This window comes from Lepisosteus platostomus, chromosome 1, assembly GCF_059453375.1.
Source record: "Lepisosteus platostomus isolate fLepPlt1 chromosome 1, fLepPlt1.hap1, whole genome shotgun sequence".
Lineage (NCBI taxonomy): Eukaryota > Metazoa > Chordata > Actinopteri > Semionotiformes > Lepisosteidae > Lepisosteus > Lepisosteus platostomus.
In genome coordinates, this window is record NC_142611.1 from 3630743 (window position 1) to 3651999 (window position 21257).

Below are 21257 nucleotides of genomic sequence, written 5' to 3' on the forward strand. Positions count from 1 at the left end.
GGCCGCAACCGACACCAGTTACCAACGGCGACGAAAGGGGCCGTAAGTGGATGCCGAATTATCGTCACGTAACTGTTATTGTCGTAAAAAAAAGGCGTGGCCTAGGGTTTAAAGATTAAATACCGTAATGGTCTATAGCCCTAATGGCAAAAACTGTTTCGTTCCCTTTACACATACATGTCCAAATACCATAGCTAATAATAACAATGGGAGCAGCAGCTGTTATTAAGGAATACGGGTATTAGAAAAGCGTCAGGTTATCATTAACATAGCTTGGGATGTAACATAGCTTAGAAGCGAAGATGGGCTTTTACTTTAACTGTTCAGGCCGTATATCCGCATTTGTTACGCTATAGCGCGATGTGTTATTTAGATCACGTCCAGGTTACTGAGGCATTCGCAAAGTACCAGCTCCTGAAGTGTGCGCGAGGAGCGACGCGGCGGGGGAGGGTCAGAGGTCGGGTGTCGGAGGTCAGGGGTGAAAGTTGACGGAGCATGCAGACTGCCGAGGGAGGCAGAGACGCTATAGGCAGCTCTCCTGACGTGTGTGAGATCATGGTAGTCTTGCTTGCGCTGTTGTAGTGTTCAGGCGTAGACGGTATTTACTGTATTTACACTTTGTCCTTACGGGGATAAGGCAAAACATGACCGCCAATGAAGATCAGGAGGTAAGATGGAGGGGTGTCTGTGTGACGGCGCACATGCACATGCAGAGGCGAGGGGAATTTAGTTTAGTACTGTATTTCGTTACTGTAATTAATGCGATGTAGTGAGCCGAAATGTATTTCAGCTTGTTCCCAGCTCAATCGTCTACCGCGCCTCCGTCCGGTTCTTTAATCACCCGTTAACCCTGTTGTTTAGGGTTTAAATTGTTTTCACTCACGATGAATTATTTAACTTGCATTCAGACTACTTAACGACAGGCGTGTCGGTTACGTTGGACCCAGAAAATAACCCGTATTCGTCACTGACATCTATCTGCAGAAGAAGTGAAATTGTTATCACCCTCTGGTTTCGTGAACACAGACCTGCAGGTTCAGATTGGCTGCTTAGTGAAGATGCGTTACTAAAACATTTTCAAACAGCAAAGGCATTTAAACTGTTTGGGGGATTTGGAAAGAAAACATCCTAGCTGTTTTACAGTAAATGTAGAAAATGTTTTATATCTTCCGAAGTTCAACAAGTAGTTGCTTGATACATTCATGCCAGTAACAGGGTGCTTGAAAAATTGAAATGTATGCCTGGCCTCAATACAAAACAAGTGTTATATAAATATAAACTTTTCTTTGACTAGTGGCGACAACAATGAATAATGGACAGGCACAGTGATGTAGTCAAGTAGGAAAACCCGCAGGAGTGATATGATTTTGTCAGGATGCAAGCACGTACTGTAGCTAGTATTTAGTATTACAAGCTATTGGGTCCCTTAACGATTGAGATATTAACAAGTTTTATGTATGGAAAAGCCACTTTTAAAGGAAAAAGTCAGCCCATGATCAAACAGTATTTACCTTGACATTTTGTGCTAATATAATATTTTGGAGAGTTGTCTGAACAAAGCATGTTCTTGGGTTAAGTCAAGACTGTATTTGTGGTGCTACAATAAGGCCTGCACTGCTGAATTCAGGTCAGTTCTTTTGGTTCCTGAAGGAGTCTGGCCTCTGCTGGGAAGTGTCAGTTGTTTGAGTGAGCGTGTGCTTTTTTGTGCCATGCAGATGTGTGAACTAACACGACGCTGCCCTTTGTGTGTCTCGTTATAGATGGAGCTGGAGGCTTTACGTTCCATTTATGAAGGAGATGAGTGTTTTAAAGAATTGAGTCCTGTTTCTTTTCAGTACAGGGTGAGTTACTATTATTTTCTTTGTTGTTGTTTTTTTTTTTGTTTATAAGTTCCACATGTGTAGAGATGTAAGTGCCTAGTTTCAGCCAATGTGTGGGCATGGGAATTTAATTATAAACTGCCTGACCCTAATGCTTTTACAGATAGGAGATCATGAAGATCCTAAAGCTTTCCTACTAGAGATCTCCTGGCCTGAAACATATCCAGAAATTGCCCCCAATATATCGCTGGATGCCTTTTTCAACAACAGAATGTGAGTATGGCCTATGGAATTCAAAGATAACTTCTTCAAATCCAGTTCACTGGTAAAGGGCTCATACTGCTTTTGTAACGGAATCAGTTACTGCCAGAAGATCCTAAGAAAAAAAAGTGTCCTCCTAGCGTGGCCAATAAATACGTAGTGAAAGGTATGCTTTTAAAATTGAGTGATGCATTTGCAAAAACAAATTATCTTTTCAGCCTTAAAGCCATCAGAATAGGGTGGCAGCTGGAAGAGAACAGTAGTTGCACTTTGTCTAGTAGACACAGTCCTAGGATCAGTACTGACACTGTGCAAAGAGAAATGTACAAGATGCTCACTTTAGGTGTCTGTTTTGGTGCTACAGTAAATCTGTGAATATGTTTATACTGATACTGTCTGTTCAGATTCTGATTTTCCTTTTTTAAGTTCCCCAGAAGTGAAGAAAAGTATTATTGCCCAACTAGAAGAGCAGGTTGAAGCAAATCTGGGAACTGCCATGATGTACACGCTGTTTGAATGGGCCAAAGAAAATCAAGATTTGCTTATGGAGAACCATCAGCCTGTGATCAATGCAGTGGTATGTTATCCTGTTCTTGGCACCTGTTTATTCTTTATTCCTGAACAGTGTCACTGCTTAATTTGTGAAGATGTTGTAGATATAAATGTGCCACAGCTATTATTTTATTTTACTACATACAGTAGAACACAATAGCTACTTTGCAAATGGTCTCAACACAAACACAAATTGCAGTGTTTGCAATGTGACAGGTCTTAGCACATCTGGGCCTGTCTGTTCTTCATGAACCCGTCTTCTCAAGTTTTGTCTTTTAAATAAATTTATTTACAATTGGTACTGATTGTATGACTGAAAGTGTACTGCACTTATACAGGAATGAAGACCCTTAAAGGGAGGAGTTTTCCCTCCACACCTTAAAAATTGACTTTTTCTTAAGCAATCTGTGCTGTCTGCCATTATTAATGACCCATTTTTAGAGTGGAATTCTGTGTTAATTTGGAAACACTAGAAAGAAAGATTTGCCTTGCCTGCTAGGTGTATCCTTTCCCTAGATGCAAATGGTATTTATCTCTTTTCTTGTTTTTTTTCACATTTGTATTACATTCTAATACACTCTTTTAGAAATTCCAAGTTTTTATTTCTGAAAAGCTTACCAAACATAAGATGTTTTTTGTTATGCCATCTTTTAAAAGTGATCCCAGGAGGAGGTTAAGTGTTAGTCTCCCTACACTAAAGAGGCGTTTCCTGCTCTACGCCACCAGCATTGCTTTGTGTCCTTGCTTACATTTTTAAAAGCACACTTTCAAATTGGTTACTGACCAGTCAGATGTATTGTTTGCCATGTGTTTTATGTTTTTATGAGTGATAGAGTTTGTTCTGTGAGGTATAAATACTCCGCTTAGTCACTGAGATTGTGATGATAACAGTTTTTGTGCTGTAACATTACTAGCAAAATATTGGAGGTAATTCATTTGTTTTTTGGGATTTAAAGAAGTCAAAGTCATGATATGATCTTAAGTCACTCCTTTGAATGAACGGTGGGCAGAGAGATCCGAAATAAGTCAAAATTCAACCTCCTTCCACACGTGTTCAAACCCAATAAATAGATCCATTCAGTGTTTGATCAATTTAAACCAGCAATGCTTAGGTTGGCTCTCCCATAAATTACTGCTTAAAATACTGCATTTGGAAACATCCTGCAAAGAAGGTGTGGTACCTCGGAGAATGATTCTTTTTTTTCTAAACGCTCATTGATTTGGTATTTCCAGACCCTGACCTCCAACACGGAAAATTCCCTGGCCACCAACCTGAGCTCTTCGAACAAGAAAAGAGAGAAGAAAGAACAGTTAACAAAAGCTCAGAAGCGGAAGCTAACGGGGAGAACAGGTGGGAAATCGCACAGCAGTTCTCTTCATCGGCACTTAGTTTACACAGATTTGTTCAAAGTCGTGCTGTGTTAAAAGGTGGCTGCAGCCTCAGACTGCCCAGAATTTGCACAATGGCTCATTTGTGTAAAAGAGAAATATTTTGAGTGTTTTTTTTCCATTTGGAAAGTGTCTGTCTTAAACTAGTTCCTGCAACACTTCCCTGCTGTAAAGGGGTGGTGTACAAATTAGCAGATGACAGTTACTTTCCCAAAAGACATGCGTGATCTTTATTTATTTCAAGATGAGAGTACTGGTCCTCTCCAGGACTGACCAATCAGGGGACAGCGTTTCTCTCTTGGTTTGGTACAATGCTAAGTCTTCTTAAGCCTTGTAATTTTTACCAGTGACAAATTTGTAATCACTGAGGATTTGGATGGAAGTACAGTCCTGCCATTCATATGCAAAAGTCAAGAGAACTTAACTTACATTTAAAATTTCTGTTGGCATTTTTGAAATTCTTCCCTTGGTACAGATTGCAACAAGGACTTGTATGTGCTGTGTCTTAAGTGCACAAAAAAAGCTCCTTTACTGATTATACAATGCCGTAGTGCTTGAAGATGTTAATGTCTCGGACAATTGAATTAAACCTACACAGGATTACAGATCCTTACGGACATGTTATTTCATTTTTGTTTTATTAAAAAATGAGATTTTTCTAATTTGGTGTTACTATTACTATTTTTTTCCATTTGTGCGCTAACTGGTCTGCTGACTACTGTTGTGTCATGCAAATGACGAAGTCCAGGTGTCTGTGAAGCAGAAGTCTCTTTATTTCATATGCATATGGAAGTCCGGCTTGCAACCACCAGACTTAAAAAAATAAGTAGCTGAAGATGGTCCTTTATACCTTAAAACAAAAAGAGTTACTATGACACATTCTAAACAAATGATAAGACAGCAACACATGCCAATTAATTATATCTAAGTTGCAGACTGGACAACAGTTAGTTCTTTTCATGTTCTGGGCGTGCAGCCAGCTTACCAAATACATGCCCCTTATCTTACTGACCAAGGACAGGCGGCATCTTTATATATTTGAGCGCAAAGCTAACTTCAAGACACTGGACTGCATAGTTTGCAAAAATACAAAAAACAAGAAATTATATTATCTCACTTCCCAGGTGGCTCTCTTATCTCATCACTACTGACAGACCATCGCAATGCTGATTGTCACTTATTCGTCTTTTGTTAACAGATAACAGGGGTGAACTTCCACGAGGCTGGAACTGGGTGGATGTAATCAAGGTACAGCAGTGTTCTTTCTTCATGTGAAGTGTTTTAATTTCAGGGTAAAGAGGTTATGCCCGGGTGTGATGGGCAGTGTGTTCTTGAGCAAACTTTTCTTTTGCAAGAGAATATATATATAGTATATATTTAAGGAATAGAATCAGTTAATAGAATACATGTTAGAATTCATGTAGTTAGTACAATGTTCAACATATTAAAAGAAGTTGTAAAATACTAATTATTTAGTCTTGCCTGCTGTTGCATAACTAGGCTGTGAAATTCTTGGCTGTTTCAGTAACTATGTCGTTGTTTCACTTTCTTTCCTCTCAACCAACCTTGACCGAATTTGTTAATCATGACAATACCTCCATGAAGCATGTAAGTGTTCATTTTTTGAAAAAATGCCTATTTTTACCGTTCGCTTCATTTTGTCTTTAAGTTCATTTTGGGTCTCCTCAAAGTTTTACCAGAGTTTGCTGTTCTTGTAGAGCACACGGCTATAAGTATAAACTTCACTTATGACAGACGGTATCTATTGGGGAGAAGTGGTGATGTGTTTCAGTGCCGAGCTCTTTCTATGGGAATGCCGTTGTTTGAAGTCAGTCAAGAGCGTTTTCCTCTCGGGCTGGAGAGGCACAGACCGCTGGAAATGAGTGCCGTTATATTTTAAAGACATGCAAAGCAAAAAAAGATAGGCATAGGTATCTGTTTGGGCTTTACTTAAGTGTTCTTTAGTAAAGTAAAGCTTTGATGAACAGTACAACATTCATAGTATAAGATTTTTAAGCGGTGCCCAATGACACTTGAGTGCTCTATGAAGATGCCTGTTTCTGGCCACACCAAACTGTGATAGCTCATCTGTTCTACATTAACAAGTGGTGTATATTCTTGAGATGCATCAAACCAAAAACATGCAAATGAATGGCGCATGAATTGAGAAGGACCTATTATTTAAGATTAATAACTTGTATAAATTTATATCTATAAATTAAGAGCCAGGTTAAATATGAACTAAGATGGAATAGTCCTGGTAAGCCTGTGTACTTGTGCTTGATGTTGTTGTCTTCACTGAAAGACGTAAATTCCCCTAAACCTGTTCTTTTTTCTTTCAAGCTTAGCAAAACAGGTGGTAAGGAGGAAGACTAGCAGCTGCTCTGGCGAACTGGATGTCCAGGGGTTTTAAAATCAAGTGCAATGAAAACACACGACCTCACAGACCTGCGCGACACCATGCTGCTCGACAGGAGCCAGAATCCTCGCGGACCTGAGAGTCTATCAGAATTAGAAAACATTTTGAAAGGAGTTTTTTTTAAAGAATAAGACAGGTTTCATGGACTTTAGATGGATGGAGCACTCCTAGAAGAGTGGTGTTTGTCTTTGTAAAGCAACATAAAATGACACCTCGTTGTTAGTGCTCAGTAACTTGTTTCCTGATATTTCCTGCAATTAGGTACAGGTTGAAGTATTTATTTCAGTTCAGTGTACATTAAACATTTTGCTCAGCTCCAGTCCTGGAGGGACTGGTCACTCTGTATCTCCAGCACCTAAAGACCTGTACACAGGTGTTAGGTTAATCCAGTTAGGTCCGTAATTGAATAGCTCTGTTGGTGAAGAGAGACACCAGTAGGAAAACTTGTAGAAACAGCAACCCCCCCTGCACTGAGGTTAACGCAGCACGTTTCTCTAGAGCCTGTCTGCGCCGTTACCTCGGAGTGAAAACACGGTGGTCAGGGCGCTGGTAAAAGTCCGATTTTTGGCACGGATTAGTAGAGACCACCATTCATCTGTCTTCTTACACACGGCTTGCTGTGTAGCTGAGGCAGGTTTTGGTTGCGATCCACAAATCGGAACAGAAGACATTTACTGTTCCATCAGCCCAATTGGAACGTTTTTGTTCGCGGAGTTTTCATATCTAAATGCAAGCTGCACAAAGGACAGATCACAAGATGACCTAGACTTTTTGCAAATTTTTTGGCACTGTGGCTAAGGGTCTGCGCCTGTGGCTGGAAGGTTGCCGGTTCAAATCCCACGGCCGGCAGAGGAATCCTACTACGTTGGGCCCCTCAGCAAGGCTCTTAAGGGATCCAGGGGTGCTATATAAATGGCTTCTCTCTCCCCATCTGTGTGTCTCATGGAGAGCAAGCTGGGGTCTGCGAAAAGACAAATTCCTAATGCAAGAAATCGCGTATGGCTAATAAAGTGATCTTATCTTAGCTTAACATAATGTAAAGCAGAAGCCGTCTGTTTTCAGTAACAGCTTACTCCAGGACTGGGTTGGCAGTGAGCTGGAGCCCATCCAGCAGACAGTGGGTACAGGGCTTCACAGGACAATGGACGTGCAACCATTAAAGATGCCACTTAACCTAATCTAACAAAGGCCGGGCCTGTCTTGGGGCTGTGGAAGGAAACCAGAGCCCCTCTAGTGAAAACCATTCTGGCCACAGTGGGTGCTTGCACGCTCCACACACAGTTCCACAGTGGTGGAACCCGGGGCCAGACTTCAATCCAGGGCCATAGAGCGCTCAGGCACAATCCTCGTGAAGATGTTCTGCAGGTGTGTCGTCATGGGGAGGACGGTACCTCAACCCGCATATGTGGCCTAGCAATGTGGCAACTGCAACCACTTTTTTTTAATGGCAAATGGATTGAAAAAAATGTAAACGAAATCTACACCCAAAACCCTCTAATGCTGTGATTCAGTGTGAAGTGGGGGGAAACGTTCATGAGGCATATCTAAGGGGGGATGCTTGTGGAGGCTCTGCTGACTTTTGAGACCTGTCTTTTTCACAAGATATTCATCTTTTAAAACAACTTCTTTTTTTAAAAAAATAAATAAACGTTATTTATCAGTATTCTGGTGCACTGTTCTTATGTTACCCTCAAATCTTTGCATTTACCGTGGGCATTACATTGTATGTTAATTTCTTGCACATTACAATTTTAATAAACTTTTTTTTTTTGCTATTGATGCTGCCTGAAAGGCGCTCTTGTCAACAGTCCAGTGTTCACTTGTCCGAGCCAGTTGTCCGTCTAAATGCAGTTTCCATGGTAATATATTTGAATGGATGAGAGGGCCACAAAACTCTGCGCCTCATAAAAGGAGGCTCTGTTAGGTGCAGGATCCTCAAAACAGCCTCAAGCCTCTGCAGCCAGTGTATTTGTTTATTCTTTTCATTTGTCTTCTTCAAAAAAACGTCAACGTACAGTAGGTCGCGTATAATTTAATTCGAAAGCAACAAAGCTGATTTCAGCGTTGGACAAAAAATGACGGTGGAGCAGAGGATCGTGCTCGGCTGAGCTGGTCGGAAGCACCCCTAGTTTTGCCTTGAGAATGGGGTGTAAGGTGCTCCTTATTCCATGATTTATTCCAGTACCCCTCTCCCTTGTTTTCCGGGGACTGACTTTATTCCCGACTGGATATTTGGATTTTGAGTGCTGTACTTCACATCTTGACAATTACACATTTGATGAATGTCTCGGTTTCTTTAACTCCAGGTAAAACTGTCGAGACCCTACTGGTAATTAACCGGTATTTCTTTTCTCAGAAGGTAATTGCTTTTTTAACACTTAAAATAGCACGCAAAAACAAAAAGTAGCTGTTTTCAGCTTTCGGTTACAACTGACTTTCTACAGCTTTCATAATTGGGACGAGGGGGGGTGTTTCTCGATATTTATATGTGCCATGTTTTGGAAGAGTGCATTAAAATAATCACTTTTTTGTTGTTGTCACGGAACCTAAAATCTAAAGCGCAGTTATGTGTCTGATGACTTGTAGACCGTTTAGGAAAGTAAATGATATTAAACTCGACACAGGCGGGGATGTTGTAAGAATGAAGAAGGTTTCTACTCGTTATTTTAATATTGTGTCGGCTTACGGGTATTTCACCTACGAACACTTTAAAAAAAACATTTAAAAAATGAAAGGAAGTCTAACAGATAAAGGCAATGTGTCAAGAGAACTCAAAGCCGCCTTCTGCGGTATTTCAGTATCCAGTCGACCTGTTACACAGGTGTGCCGGGAGCTCGGACGGAGCCGCACAGCGCAGACATGTCCTGCGTCCGGAGAAGCCAAACGGCCCGTGTTCCCACCAGAAGAAGACAAGACGTGAGAATTACACCGTTTCGGAAACAGGCCGCAAGTGCACCGGCGAGATGCTCGGCTGAAGGGAAGAGAAAGGTGAGATCGGCTACTGTACGCGTCGCGGAACGAACACCGCCGCCTCTGTCGCTGCGTATTACGGTTCGTTTACGTTTCCTTCCGCTAGATGGCGCAAAAAAACCGCTTTTCAACGGTGATAACGTCAAGCCGAAGGTAAAGATTAACGTCACCTTTATTTCCAAATCAGACCTTTAGTTTTTAGTGTTTTTTTTCCTGCTTATAAAAATAAGTAACGACGTGAAACCTTCAAAGATCTGTTGCGATTTTCACCTTGTGTGCAAAAAGGCCTAGGCCGGGGTTTTCTCTATAAACTCCTTTAAATGGTGTTTAGTTGTGTGGAATAAAACGTCTTTAAAGGACTCGTTTCTAGAAGAAGAAAAAACCCTCTTCTGCTATTGAAATAAGTCTATTGAAAACACGGTTTTCGGAAAAAGGAGTATTTAAAAAAAACCAGCTTTAGGCGCAGCGTCCTGTAAACGCTGTTAAGCAAATTCGGACTTTCCTGTCATTGGAGGTTTGTGGTTTTGGGGGTGTTGTTCGTAGGAGGGGACGACCAATTCACTCCCACCAGTCACCATAAAATTACATCCAGAGCTGTTTTGGATGGAAGCGGTGCGGGGCCCATATACAGTAGGCGTCGGCAGATGCGTTTCAGTGCGAGATCTGGTCCCTTGAGCTCAAGCGTTGGAGCTCTTTGCTTTCCAACACAAACACGCACCGCGTTACAGAGATGAAGGATTCACAAAGCATCTGGAGAAAATAATTGTTCCCGCGAAGGCAATGCGCTGATCTTAAAAGAATGTGGACTTATTACGCGAACAGCAACATTTCTCCCAAGAAACAGAGCAAAGTAAGCGCAGTTGCATTTCGTTCACGTCCCGTTGTTTTGCGAGTGAAGTTTCTATGTATCTGCATTGTGCATCACACGGATATGAATATATATGCATGAAAACGTGTTATTTAATGCATTCATTGCCGGGCTTTCCATATCAGCATATCATTTTCTTAGCGACACACTTTTAATTCATCACGGTACAGATTTATAAAGAAACCGGATTCATTAACCAGCCTACTGAAAGTCAGCCGCTTTAACGCGGGGCTTCACAAACGTCCATTTCATTCTTTTTTAGCGTCATAACTTTTTTTAAAATTAATTGAATCATAAATAAGGCCAATGCTCCTTTCAAGAAATGCACGGTTAACTTTATTTTATAACTCTTTATCGATTAAGAGTATCTTGAGTGCGCTCTTTGGAATCAAAAGCTAAACGTTGTGAGCAGCGCGACTACTAATAACTGTTGACAAGGCACTCATGAAGACTCGAGTCTCCAAAAGAATGTATCGGGAGCGGTAGAAAAGCCACTGAAACCATTTATTCTTTCTTTCAGGGATACAGAGAAGTTGTAGCCCTCCCTCCGCTCGTCAAGGGCTCGTCCTCCCTCCCCGTGTCTCAGGTAAGCCTTTCCGGGCGCAGCCTCTGCGAAGCTACCTGCCAGACGTACAGGATCCTAAGAGCCACACCGCCATAGCTTTGCACAATCAGTGAGGCTTCACACATGCATTGAAACACGAATTTATATTTACATCCCCATGGAAATGTTACGTTTGTTTTTGCTTCTTATGCTAGATGTGCTTCACGCGCGTAATCGGCTTGTCGATTTTTTTTTTCTATCAGAGAGCTGGGCCATTCGAATCATATTCGAATTCAAGTCACTATGATATTAGTTTTTCTCCCAGCAGTATCGTACAGTCCACCCAGGGAGCTATTTAAACGGCTGTTAGATCTCCACTAGACACGCCGTCTAAGAATGTGTTTTTTGTTTTTTCTTAGCAGGACGTTAGCAACAGTATTCAAAATTCATCCCAGAAACTTCAAGATCTGTTCTTCGCTCCTCACCTTATTAAGCCCCACAGGGCACTTCACAGACCACCGGACTCCAAGGCCGTGGGGGACAGGGTAGGGACAGCCGTGCCTCCGAGTTCCTCTTAAATTGAAATTCCTATTTTAAAGAACGGGACTTTACTGATGATCAAAATACGGTATAACTACCCCCCCCCCCCCCCACAGAACGGCAAATTCAGTATTCAACACTTGACCTAAACTGCGCTCTGCGATTAATCGAAACGCGGAGTCGAATCTTCTTCTTCTTCTTTGCTATCGAAGCTACTCCTACTTGTCGTAAGTACCGTGGTAATAATGTCGCGAGTGGATTGTATTTTTTGACGTGGATGTTTGTCACTGCAGTGGATGAGGCCTCTGGAAGTGTCCTGGTATAGAAAGACATGTACCATACGCTCGTTCAGACCTTTAAGAGTAGAAAACCCCAGCTAGTGGGTCTCAGTAAGTTTGATCCAAGTAGATGGACTTTATTTTCTACTGCAGAAGCTGAACAGCCACTGGAATGTGCCTTATAAAAAAGTCAGTGTGGAAGCACAGTCGCAGATCAAAGCTCACCTACGGGTAAGTGCAAGGATGCACCTAATTAAACGAAGTAAATCATTCTTTCTCATCAATTATTTCTACTTGTTTTTATTATGGGAGTTGTATTTCGTTCAAAATCAAAATAAGCACATGTTGTTGTCAGGTTAGACTCTGCCCAAACTAAGTTTACGATTTGTTCATTTTTAGCACCATTTCCACAATCGACATGGAAAAAGAGGTGACCAGCGAGGAGACACCTTTACAACAGCAGCAGACAATGGCAATGAAACGCTATATGTACTGAAAACTGAAAGCTTTTTATTAAAGGTGAGGCAGTGAAATTGGACGTTCTTTATATTTTCACTATTTGAAATTGAAGGGAAAGTACTTTTCAAGTATGTGAACAGGAGATCACCCCCCCAAAACAATCTGGTTGCTGCAGGAAGTAGCGTTGGTGGACCGGTAGGTGGTGCTCTTCCATCTGTCTGAGGAATTCCAAAGCAAAGCCCTGGTATGATGACAAGGGTGGCCATCAAGCTCCCGAAATACTGCACACCTTAGGACAGAACAAGAAATACTGAAACAGTCGGGACTGAAAGCAACAACTGTTACAACTGTTCTAAATAGAGTCAAGGCAAATAAAAAAAAACAATTATAATCGGTCATTATCTGTAGGATTTTCATTGTTGTTTTACATTTCCCACGACTTATATATCTTTTATTATTTTGACTCCTTTATCATCTATGTATTGGCTTACGTGATCAGCTGTTCACAGATCCTGTCATTGATCTTCAGCAGAAAGTCATGTTTTGTCACAAGGTGTCTCTTCTGGATCTTGACGGCTCTGGCCATCCTTCTGATGAGGTGTGTGGAGAGTCTGACTGCTTGCAGTCAAGAACGATCATTGTCTGTCAGAGAAACTGACTAAATTCCTGTTCAGGTTTGTTCAATCTCACCTGCCTGAATTGCCGCTCTGTTGGATGGGTGAGGCCAGTCCTGACTTCGCCACCTGATCTGACTAACTGACTCCTCCACCTGACAGGAGGTCGCTGTGCAGAGACTGACAGGTGTGGAGCAGCAGCTGCAGAACATCTCCCTCATACTGTGAATCTGTACTTGAATCCTGTCTTGAATTCACAGTCTTATGGAGGGAAAAAAGTTTTGGAATTTTCATCCAAAATAAAAACATATTAATAAAGTCGCAGAGATGGTGGTGTTGTGCTCTACCTTCAAGTGGGAGTCCCATCTGTAGTATAGCCCTTCATTCTGTTTCTTAATATATGAAAATCAAACTCCATTATTTGGGGTTTACAACTTTCTAATTAATCAGTATTCTTTTGAAAGGAATTTGAACATAAGAAAAAGTTGCAAAGTGGAAGCCATTCAGCTACTGTAGTTAGGTGCACATTTTGATGGCATTCTGCCCTTTTACAGGACAGGGGTTTAAAAACGTTGCTAGATGAAGAGGACCAGCAGGCTGTTGTTGAGATTCCTTGCAAGTTATTCCAGAGCCTCACAATGCTGCAGGATCACAGAGAGCTGTTGGAGAGCTGCTACGCTGGATCCCCGGGAACAAGCAGTGACTGGACTGTCAGCTCGGAGTCACTGCAGCCAGAGGCTTCATCACACACCCCACTGCCCAGCCTCAAAGGTCTCCATAAAGCAACTTTACCAAACGCAGACAATGCTAACTCCAGCCGCGAGGCCAAAGGGAGGCAGTTATCGAGTGAGTGCAAGACTGACCTCCTGCTCTCCGATGATGACAAAATCAGAGACATAATCAGAGGAAATGTCAGGTTACCTTATTCTGCGAAGAAGAAGAGATTCATGATCTACATTTGCGGGGGATATAGAGGTGAGTTGGCTGTGATCTGGACAGAACGTAATATTTTTGTGCTACAAGCAACACTGAGGCAGAACCTGAGTCAATGAGAATCAGTTTCTACACATGTGATACCCCTGCTCAAATTTTGGCTCTGTAGTTTTTTCCAATTTTGTCTACTGATATGATAGTCAAAGTGGTATGATGCATCTAGTCATAATTTGGCCCAACAGGTACACATAAGCATGTCTGTACTGCATCCTTTTACAATCTTGTACAGGTTTGATTAGTATTATTGATAATGAAACAATACAATGACTGTTCGTGTCCAAATTCCCAAGGATGTATTCAAAATAGGAATGGTTCCCACAAGAACGTGAAGACGTTTTCAAGCGTATGCCTTTGCTTTGAAGAAGAAGATGACAGATTCACAGATTTATTTGTAGCTTTACTGCAGTTCTTATCTTTTACAAAATAAAAAGTTGGCATGGTTTTGACAAGGGTGCTGCGTCTTGTGGTTTTGACAGATACGGTGGCAGAGAGAGAGGCATTGATGGCCAGTGTCTATCCTCAGCTTTACCTCTACTGCAAGCAGCGGGGCTATGACTTCAAGATGATCGACCTGCGCTGGGGAGTGGAAGATGCCGTCAGCGACTCTCACAACACCGTGGCCCTGCACTTGGAAATGCTCAGGCAGTGCCAGGAGTCCGAAGGGCCACATTTTTTTGTGAGGAGAAATTCTCTTTCTTAGTTAATCCATATACTGTATCTCTCCATGACCAAGTACTCTGGCCAAGTTGTAATAGTGAAGCGTGTCCCTATTGCTTATGGTCATTTGAAATCACCGTTCACTTGAAATCGAAAAGAACGTTTTTGAGCTAATATTATGAAATGGAAGCATGAAATTACCCAAACATAAATTATACAGGACATTTTGCTTAGCATTATTGATATCAATCTCACAATCACAAACAGAAATTGCTTGACTGAAAAGCTACTGTTACATTTCCCAAAACGTTTGGAGGGCTCTGGATGTATCAAGGAACTCAAATCAGTCTTATTGTTTTATACTGTCTGTGATGATTTGGCAATTCAGAAACAAAATTTTTAATAGCCAATACTACTGTAGAAGCTCAACATTAATACCTAAATCATGCTTTCCTCAAACAAATGTATCTTACTGTTTTGAAATCTTGTGTCAGGATCAGCGCTTTTCTATAATTTCTCTTATGTTTTCAAGTTATTCACAGGTCAGAAGCATGATGCGCAAATATTGCCTACCAGGATCTCCAAGACTGCCTTTGAAGCCGTTCTCCATGTTATCGAAAGAAAGAGGCTGGAGATGTCACGAAGGAGGCTCTCGAAAGAAGACAAGGAGCTGAGCTCTCAAACCAGTGTCCCACAAAGCAGTGTAGAAAGTCTTTCCACTGAGACAGATCACACAAGGCAACAAGAAAACAACTCACAGCTTTTAGACAAGGACAGCCTTTCTCAGACTTCCTTGCCTAACCAGGACAAGTTAATCTTTTCTCAGATGGGAGCAAAATCTGTCTCTGATTTTGAAAAGGAAATAAGCCTCCTTCTTCACTGGTACAAGCTTGATGAGAACTGTAAACCTGCTATGTACTGTCTTCTGCCAGTCAGGTGAGCACCTGTCTGCTTTAAGTCTGAACTTACTCATCTATCCTCAGCTTTACACATTTTTACATTTCTACACAGAACCAAGAGAAGTTAAAGCTTCCAAGTAAAAGGTTCCAAATTGTAATGATGCCAGCTGCTATTACAACTGTATTTAAGAAGCTCTCAACTGAGATCTGTGATCATTCACAGTCTTCCAAAAAGCCAGTTAACCCCCCAGTATGTCCTTGCGCTGTGGGAGTAAACTGGAGCACCCAGGGAAAGCCCACTCAAACACAGAGAGAACATACAAACTCCACACAGACAGCACCCCAGGGCTGGCATTGAAGCCAGGGCTCCCATGCTGACCACTATGGTCATTTGCAGATATCATGGAAATAGTCCTACAGGCAAGTCAGAAGTGCTAGTAAGTGGAGATGGGCATTTGCAGACTCATAAATCAATGCAGATTAAAAAAGAAACTGTAAATCCCATGGAATGACACAGTCTGCAAAGACGAGCAAAACATCGTGCTCTCCAAGGGTTGCAGCTTTAAGAACACCATTGGCATAGTCTATTTCAAAATCTCATGTGGCTTGCATAACTGGTTTGAGGTTATTGACAAACGTCTGCTGCTAGTGTTATAGGATATCTCTTGCTCATGGAACATGGATGTTTTGCTTGGTTGCCATGAGTCCAAGTACAGTGAGATCTCCCAGAGTGAATAAGGGGTCAGACAGGTTAACGTGTATAAATTTACAACAATGGACCCTGAAGAGACTTTTGAAAGATTGATAGTGATTACAAGGCTGCTAATACACAACAAAATGTTACATGGAATTTGATACTGAGTGACAGTCTCTTTGAAAGTGCACAACTAAGTATAATAAAGTAGTTCAGGTGGGGAGCTGTGTCAGCAGGTGTAGGCTTTAAAGGAACAAGGAAAGGTTTATTCCCTGCTGAAAAGAAAAGAAAGAAAACACCACAGCCAAAACGTTGTGTTTTCTTTCTTCTCCATTCAGCATGGAATAAACCTATTACTTGTTACTTTACTGTGGCTTATGGATGTGGTGGTACTTCAGAAATGCAAACCATTCCGGTTATGCAGTTCTTTTTATGTTATTAAGGATTTTTAAAAAATCTTTGAAAAATCAAGGGTGCCTCTATATTTTTAGTGGGTAAAACATCTGATTTATTGAATACAGCTTGTTATTCTAAAGGTATTAAAGCCTATTAAAATATGTAAAAATTCATACCATGTTGATGTGGGTTGTGACTCACACTTATATTCATCATTGAGGCACATGCTAGAACAATTTCTGATTATTCAAAGAAATTCATTTGGAGATTTCTGCTGACTCACATTCACTGTATTCAGTTGTGGAGTGAGGTGGACAGTATCAAATCTAGATCAATTTGTGCCTGTAAAGTCACTTAACAAAGGCATTGTGATCCCAAGTAATTTCAAAGTTTGGAAAGTGCAAAAGCAGAAGCTAATATGTGAAATTAATTAAAAATGACACAATATTTTTTTTTCTGTGGGAGATGGTAATTGCAAGACTTTTAAGAGTTTTTCATCAGAAATAAATGCAAGTACGAATCTAAAAAATGTGAATAACTCCATAGTAATAATATATAATAATAATAGTTCTAAAATCTGTTTCACTTTACTGTGCCGAATTTAGTTGAAAACCCTGTGTTTTAAAGACGTCTTCTTTGCGTGTCTTTATTGTGGACGCACAGCACTCACTACAAAGACTTTGCCAGTAAAGACCCATCGAGAAGACAGCGGGCGAAGAAGACTTGGCTGCACACGTCTCAGAAGCTCTGCAAGGCCCTCCAGGAGAACAGCCCTGCATCTGGGGGAGAGAGCAGCACCTCCTCTCTCCTGAGGACAGGTCAAGGCCCAAAGTATTTGAAGATTCGCTCAAGTTTTCCAGAGCAGTAATTGGAGTTACTTTATGGAGTTTACAAGGACGGTTCAATTTCATCTCTGGTCCCTAACTCATAATCATTCCTGAAGCGGTCACCTAATTTAAAAACAAAACTATAAATATCCGTCCTCCACCTCTGCAGCTACCTATACTCCCTTGGCCAGGTTGAGCCAGATCTTGAAACACTTTCAGTACATCTAGTTCTGTTGCGTTGTCATCCCCAGTCCCGATTCCTGAGATCCATTTCTGTTTCTGTTTCTTTCTCAGTTGTGGACGTTGAAGTTGCACAGGGGCTTCATACAGCTGGTCCCCCTGAAGAACACTGCCACTGGTATAAGAGAACCATAACGGACATCAAGTACAACCTGGGAAGTGAGAAAGCATCGGACTACATCGATATCTTAACAAGCCAACCAGAAATAAATGAAACTCTGTATGCGGCCCACCAGAAATTTATGGACAGCATACATGCAAAGGTCAGATTTTTCTCTTTCCTTCGACTCTCTCAGACCTCCTGTTCTGCTGATTTTTAATCGGCACATTAATGCAAGCTGTTTGTGAGCGACGGTGGTCGGTGAAGAAGAGGAGAAGACAGATTAATGGGGGCGCAGACGCATTGTGCTTAACACCTGTCTTCTCCAGACTAACTGTACCATTAAGAAGGGAGAAACTTTGGAACCAGTAAACAGTCAGTCACTTCTGTTCAACAGTGGCGGTGAGCTGGTGCCAGTAATAAGGGAGATTTATATACACTGCAGATATAGCCAGAGGGAGATGTGGAGGTAGAGGAATGAGATGTGAAATGCACCAAGCAACAGAGCACACATATAATGTTCCATCAGCTTCTCTGACAACTACAGCAACTGTAAACTAATCCACTGTAGATCCAAGATTGGCATCTGGTTCCTACACAATCTGTCATTTTTCTGCTACAAATTTAATACTGCAGTTGTTGTGTACTGTAAGGGTGCATATCAATGAATAGGGCTGATAAAAAACCACATTGCATCTGTAGGACAGTTATCCCATTGGTTTTTCAAACTTGGCTCAGTTTCCAAACACAGTATGTTCAGCTGAATGAAAAAACAATTGCCCTGTGCGTCTTTCTTCTTTGACAACAGCTACGTCATACGAACATCTACGAGTACAGTGTTGGCTGGGGCCGAGCTGGGATCAGCCCCCAGCTCAACAGGTCCCACCTGTACTACACCCAGAGCATCTGCAGCCACTTCCAGAGAACTGTCCTTGCTCACCTGAACAGGTAAAGCAAACTCGTTTCGTCACAGTGTGTCTGAGGACCTCCCCAAGGCTGAAGGTGAAGCATTCTTAGACGGCTTCTGATTTTAACTTCAGTTTTGTGATTTTAAGGTTCGTAACAGCAGAATATATGTACATTATCCACAATACCGAATGGAGAGCTGATTTTCAGTTGTAGCTGACCTCTGTTGCTGTACCTATGAAGGTCGGTCCATTCATTGTGGAAGAGATTTCTAAAACAAAGAATGTCTCCTACAGCCTTGACAACAGCTGCTGAGAAGGCAACTTGTTGTTGTGTGCTTGGCCACTTTGTTTGCTCATACCTGATGTATGCCTGCAGGGTCCTGCATACATGATACCTTTTCTTTTTAGAGATCACGTTACTCTTTCTCACCCCCCTTAAGAAACAGAGTTTGCGCTTGGTGCTTTCATAAAAAAAGAGAAGGATAATTGTTTCACCACTGGAGTAAACCTTTCAGATACACTTATTACTTAGGCCGTGTTCCTTAATCGAGTCTGGTGTAAAAGACAACGTGCCAAAACTTTAATCAGACAGAGTAATAAGTGTCTCTGACTTTCAGTCTAAACACATGTAAGGCACAGCTTTAATGTAATGTGTAATGTTCCTCCTGTAATCAGTCAGTCATCTTACTCAGGAGAAAGTATCAGCAGACCAGATGATTAATGCTTAACCTTCAAATACCACATAGACAAAATCTAGTCCAAATCATGAACTTTTATCATGTACCTTGGTTTTGGACATCTAAGTCTTAATTGTATTGTATACTCTTTAATGTGCACTTCAAACCCTGGTTTGATTTATTTTAAAAATCATTTCACTTCGTTGTGTGATCTTTTTAAATTCTTTCAGGCTTATAAGGTCTAAGACATCCAGGGAATCCCCTGATGTCAGGAGAGGAGAAATGTTTAGAAGACAGACTGAGGAAGAAATTCTACTGCATATTCACCACAGACATGCTCTGTGAGTTCCAACAATCTTTTATTCTTGCTGTTCTGATCCGGTTTGTAAACCGCAGTATTGAATTATTGTCAATGGGAGATATGTAATACACCTCAATGCAGTATATTTTCCAGTATATAAATGCACTTATGCACATTTCAAGCAATTAATAACAAATTTGCAATATTAACTTTAAGGGTATCTATTTATGCAGCAGGTATTTACTAGGGCAGTCTGAATGAAGAGCAATATGTCAAGTATTCAATGTATGCCTGTCCAACTGGAATACACAAACTCTGGTCCAGAGTCCTTACCGCTGCTCCACACTGCTGCCTTATATGTTAGGAGACATTCATAATGTTAGACCTGCCCCAGTGATTCAAAAATCTCTTGCTTTCCCTGTCTTACTTCTAATTAACTGCATAACTGAAATAATCCTAACCAGACAATTGTACCTTCAAACAATGTTTCACAATGTGAATGTTTTGAGTAATCAACTGTAAAAGGCCTTAGGAAAACACCAGGCTAATTAAGAAGATAATTAGGTTAATTGTTTAATTGGCTGAAGTTGGAAAACACCAATGGGCACAAGGTAACACTTTAGGAAGGCTGTGAGGAGCACCGGTATTCAGAGACTGGTGAGTCCCATTGCTACAGTAAGTGTTCCTGCAGGCCCCATGTGTATGTGAACCAGCTGGTACACGCAGCATCATCACACTGCAGCGAATAGGCCAGCTTTCTAAGCATCCTGTAGATACTGATACAACCTGAAGCAAGCAGGTTGCTCGTTTTGCAGTTAACCTGTTCTGCTGCATTTATCCCCTTTCTTGTCCAGAGCCGGACGTTGCGCGCCAGGGGAGTCCGTTCTGGTGGGGTTGAGAGAGGTGGTGCAGCGTGCCAGCCGGGAGCCGGTGGTCCTGCTGGGGGATCCAGGATCTGGGAAAAGCACGATCATGGCCAGAGTGGCCTCTCTGGCCTCCAGCTGGGTAACAGGGTGGGTGTCCAGTCTTCTCTCTTGAATGTTTGCCTTCCCAGTTGGTGAAATTAGAAAGGTAGACTGTATGGCTGAAGGGCTGCTTGCTGTTGTCCTGTATTAAAAGCTTGTTTTTCCACCAGAGTAGACAGACAGATTCAGGATATAGATCATCCAAGCACGGACCCAAAATATCAGGAAAATTCAGACCATTAAGTTTTTTTGAGCTAACTAGAGCAGAATCCTATCACCAAAGCTTCATGTTTTGTTTTCCATTTTCTTCAGCCTTAAAAATACAAGTTTTCTTAATGCTGCAATTTGGAATTTCTCATTGTTAATCTACCTCAACTCACTGCTACAGAACATGTGCAGAGTGGATGTGAAGGCAACATCAAAACTTCCTCTACAGCGTGTCTCTGGCTACACACTCCTGATTATTTGCACCTGTAAGCCCACATTTAATTCACATGGAGATGTTAATCCATGGGCAAATGAATCCAGACAGATCATGAACTTCAGATTCAGATGGCAGGGTTAGGGTTAGTGACCTGCTGTACAGTAACCTAAGATCCCTCTTGTTCACTTGGGCCTCACATGTTCATCGTGATTATATGCATACCACTCCATGGGGAATCCTGGTTATATTTAGTAAATATATGCAGTATAGGTACTGTATGTAAAGAGGCATAAGGTAAAATAGTACAGTGTGCTAGCCAGCCTTCGCAGTAGTGAGAACATCTCACTACTGAATATTTAGCATGTAGTATATTGTCTACAACTGTGATCACCATGTTGCAAAAAAGGTATTGGCATTTTAGAATCATTCCTTAGAAAAGCAACTAGGTACTGTACATCCCTG

At 41.5% G+C, this 21257-nt stretch overlaps 2 protein-coding genes across 10 annotated transcripts in view; both read left to right on the plus strand.

Moving 5' to 3' along the window:
* The first annotated feature begins 441 nt into the window (after positions 1-441).
* rwdd4 (RWD domain containing 4) lies at positions 442-8104 on the plus strand. 2 transcript variants are annotated; one of them, XM_088641960.1, is made up of 7 exons: positions 445-668; positions 1761-1841; positions 1984-2093; positions 2508-2658; positions 3867-3984; positions 5221-5278; positions 6371-8104. In XM_088641960.1, the coding sequence occupies exons 1-7, from the start codon at positions 645-647 to the stop codon at positions 6396-6398; spliced, it is 570 nt and encodes a 189-aa protein (XP_088498086.1). In that variant the 5' UTR covers positions 445-644; the 3' UTR covers positions 6399-8104. The 2 variants fall into 2 exon arrangements, with proteins under 2 accessions (XP_088498127.1, XP_088498086.1); XM_088642001.1 differs by lacking the exon at positions 6371-8104 and having other exon boundaries at positions 442-668; positions 5221-5312.
* A 185-nt stretch (positions 8105-8289) lies between these two features.
* The window catches only part of LOC148677532 (uncharacterized), a 32454-nt gene continuing 19486 nt past the window's right edge, over positions 8290-21257 (plus strand). Inside the window, exons 1-15 of one of the 8 annotated variants that reach the window (XM_088641404.1) lie at positions 8293-8406; positions 8748-8800; positions 9240-9429; positions 10800-10865; positions 11243-11368; positions 11795-11872; positions 12041-12160; positions 13269-13689; positions 14184-14383; positions 14897-15300; positions 17017-17171; positions 17475-17683; positions 18329-18468; positions 19336-19446; positions 20261-20419. In XM_088641404.1, the coding sequence (XP_088497530.1) occupies positions 9301-9429; positions 10800-10865; positions 11243-11368; positions 11795-11872; positions 12041-12160; positions 13269-13689; positions 14184-14383; positions 14897-15300; positions 17017-17171; positions 17475-17683; positions 18329-18468; positions 19336-19446; positions 20261-20419 (2318 nt within the window). In that variant the 5' untranslated portion in view covers positions 8293-8406; positions 8748-8800; positions 9240-9300. Of the gene's footprint in view, positions 8801-9239; positions 9430-9965; positions 10262-10799; positions 10866-11242; positions 11369-11794; positions 11873-12040; positions 12161-13268; positions 13690-14183; positions 14384-14896; positions 15301-17016; positions 17172-17474; positions 17684-18328; positions 18469-19335; positions 19447-20260; positions 20420-21257 lie in introns of those variants that run through there. The other 7 variants (XM_088641478.1, XM_088641099.1, XM_088641175.1 and 4 more) reach the window with 7 other exon arrangements.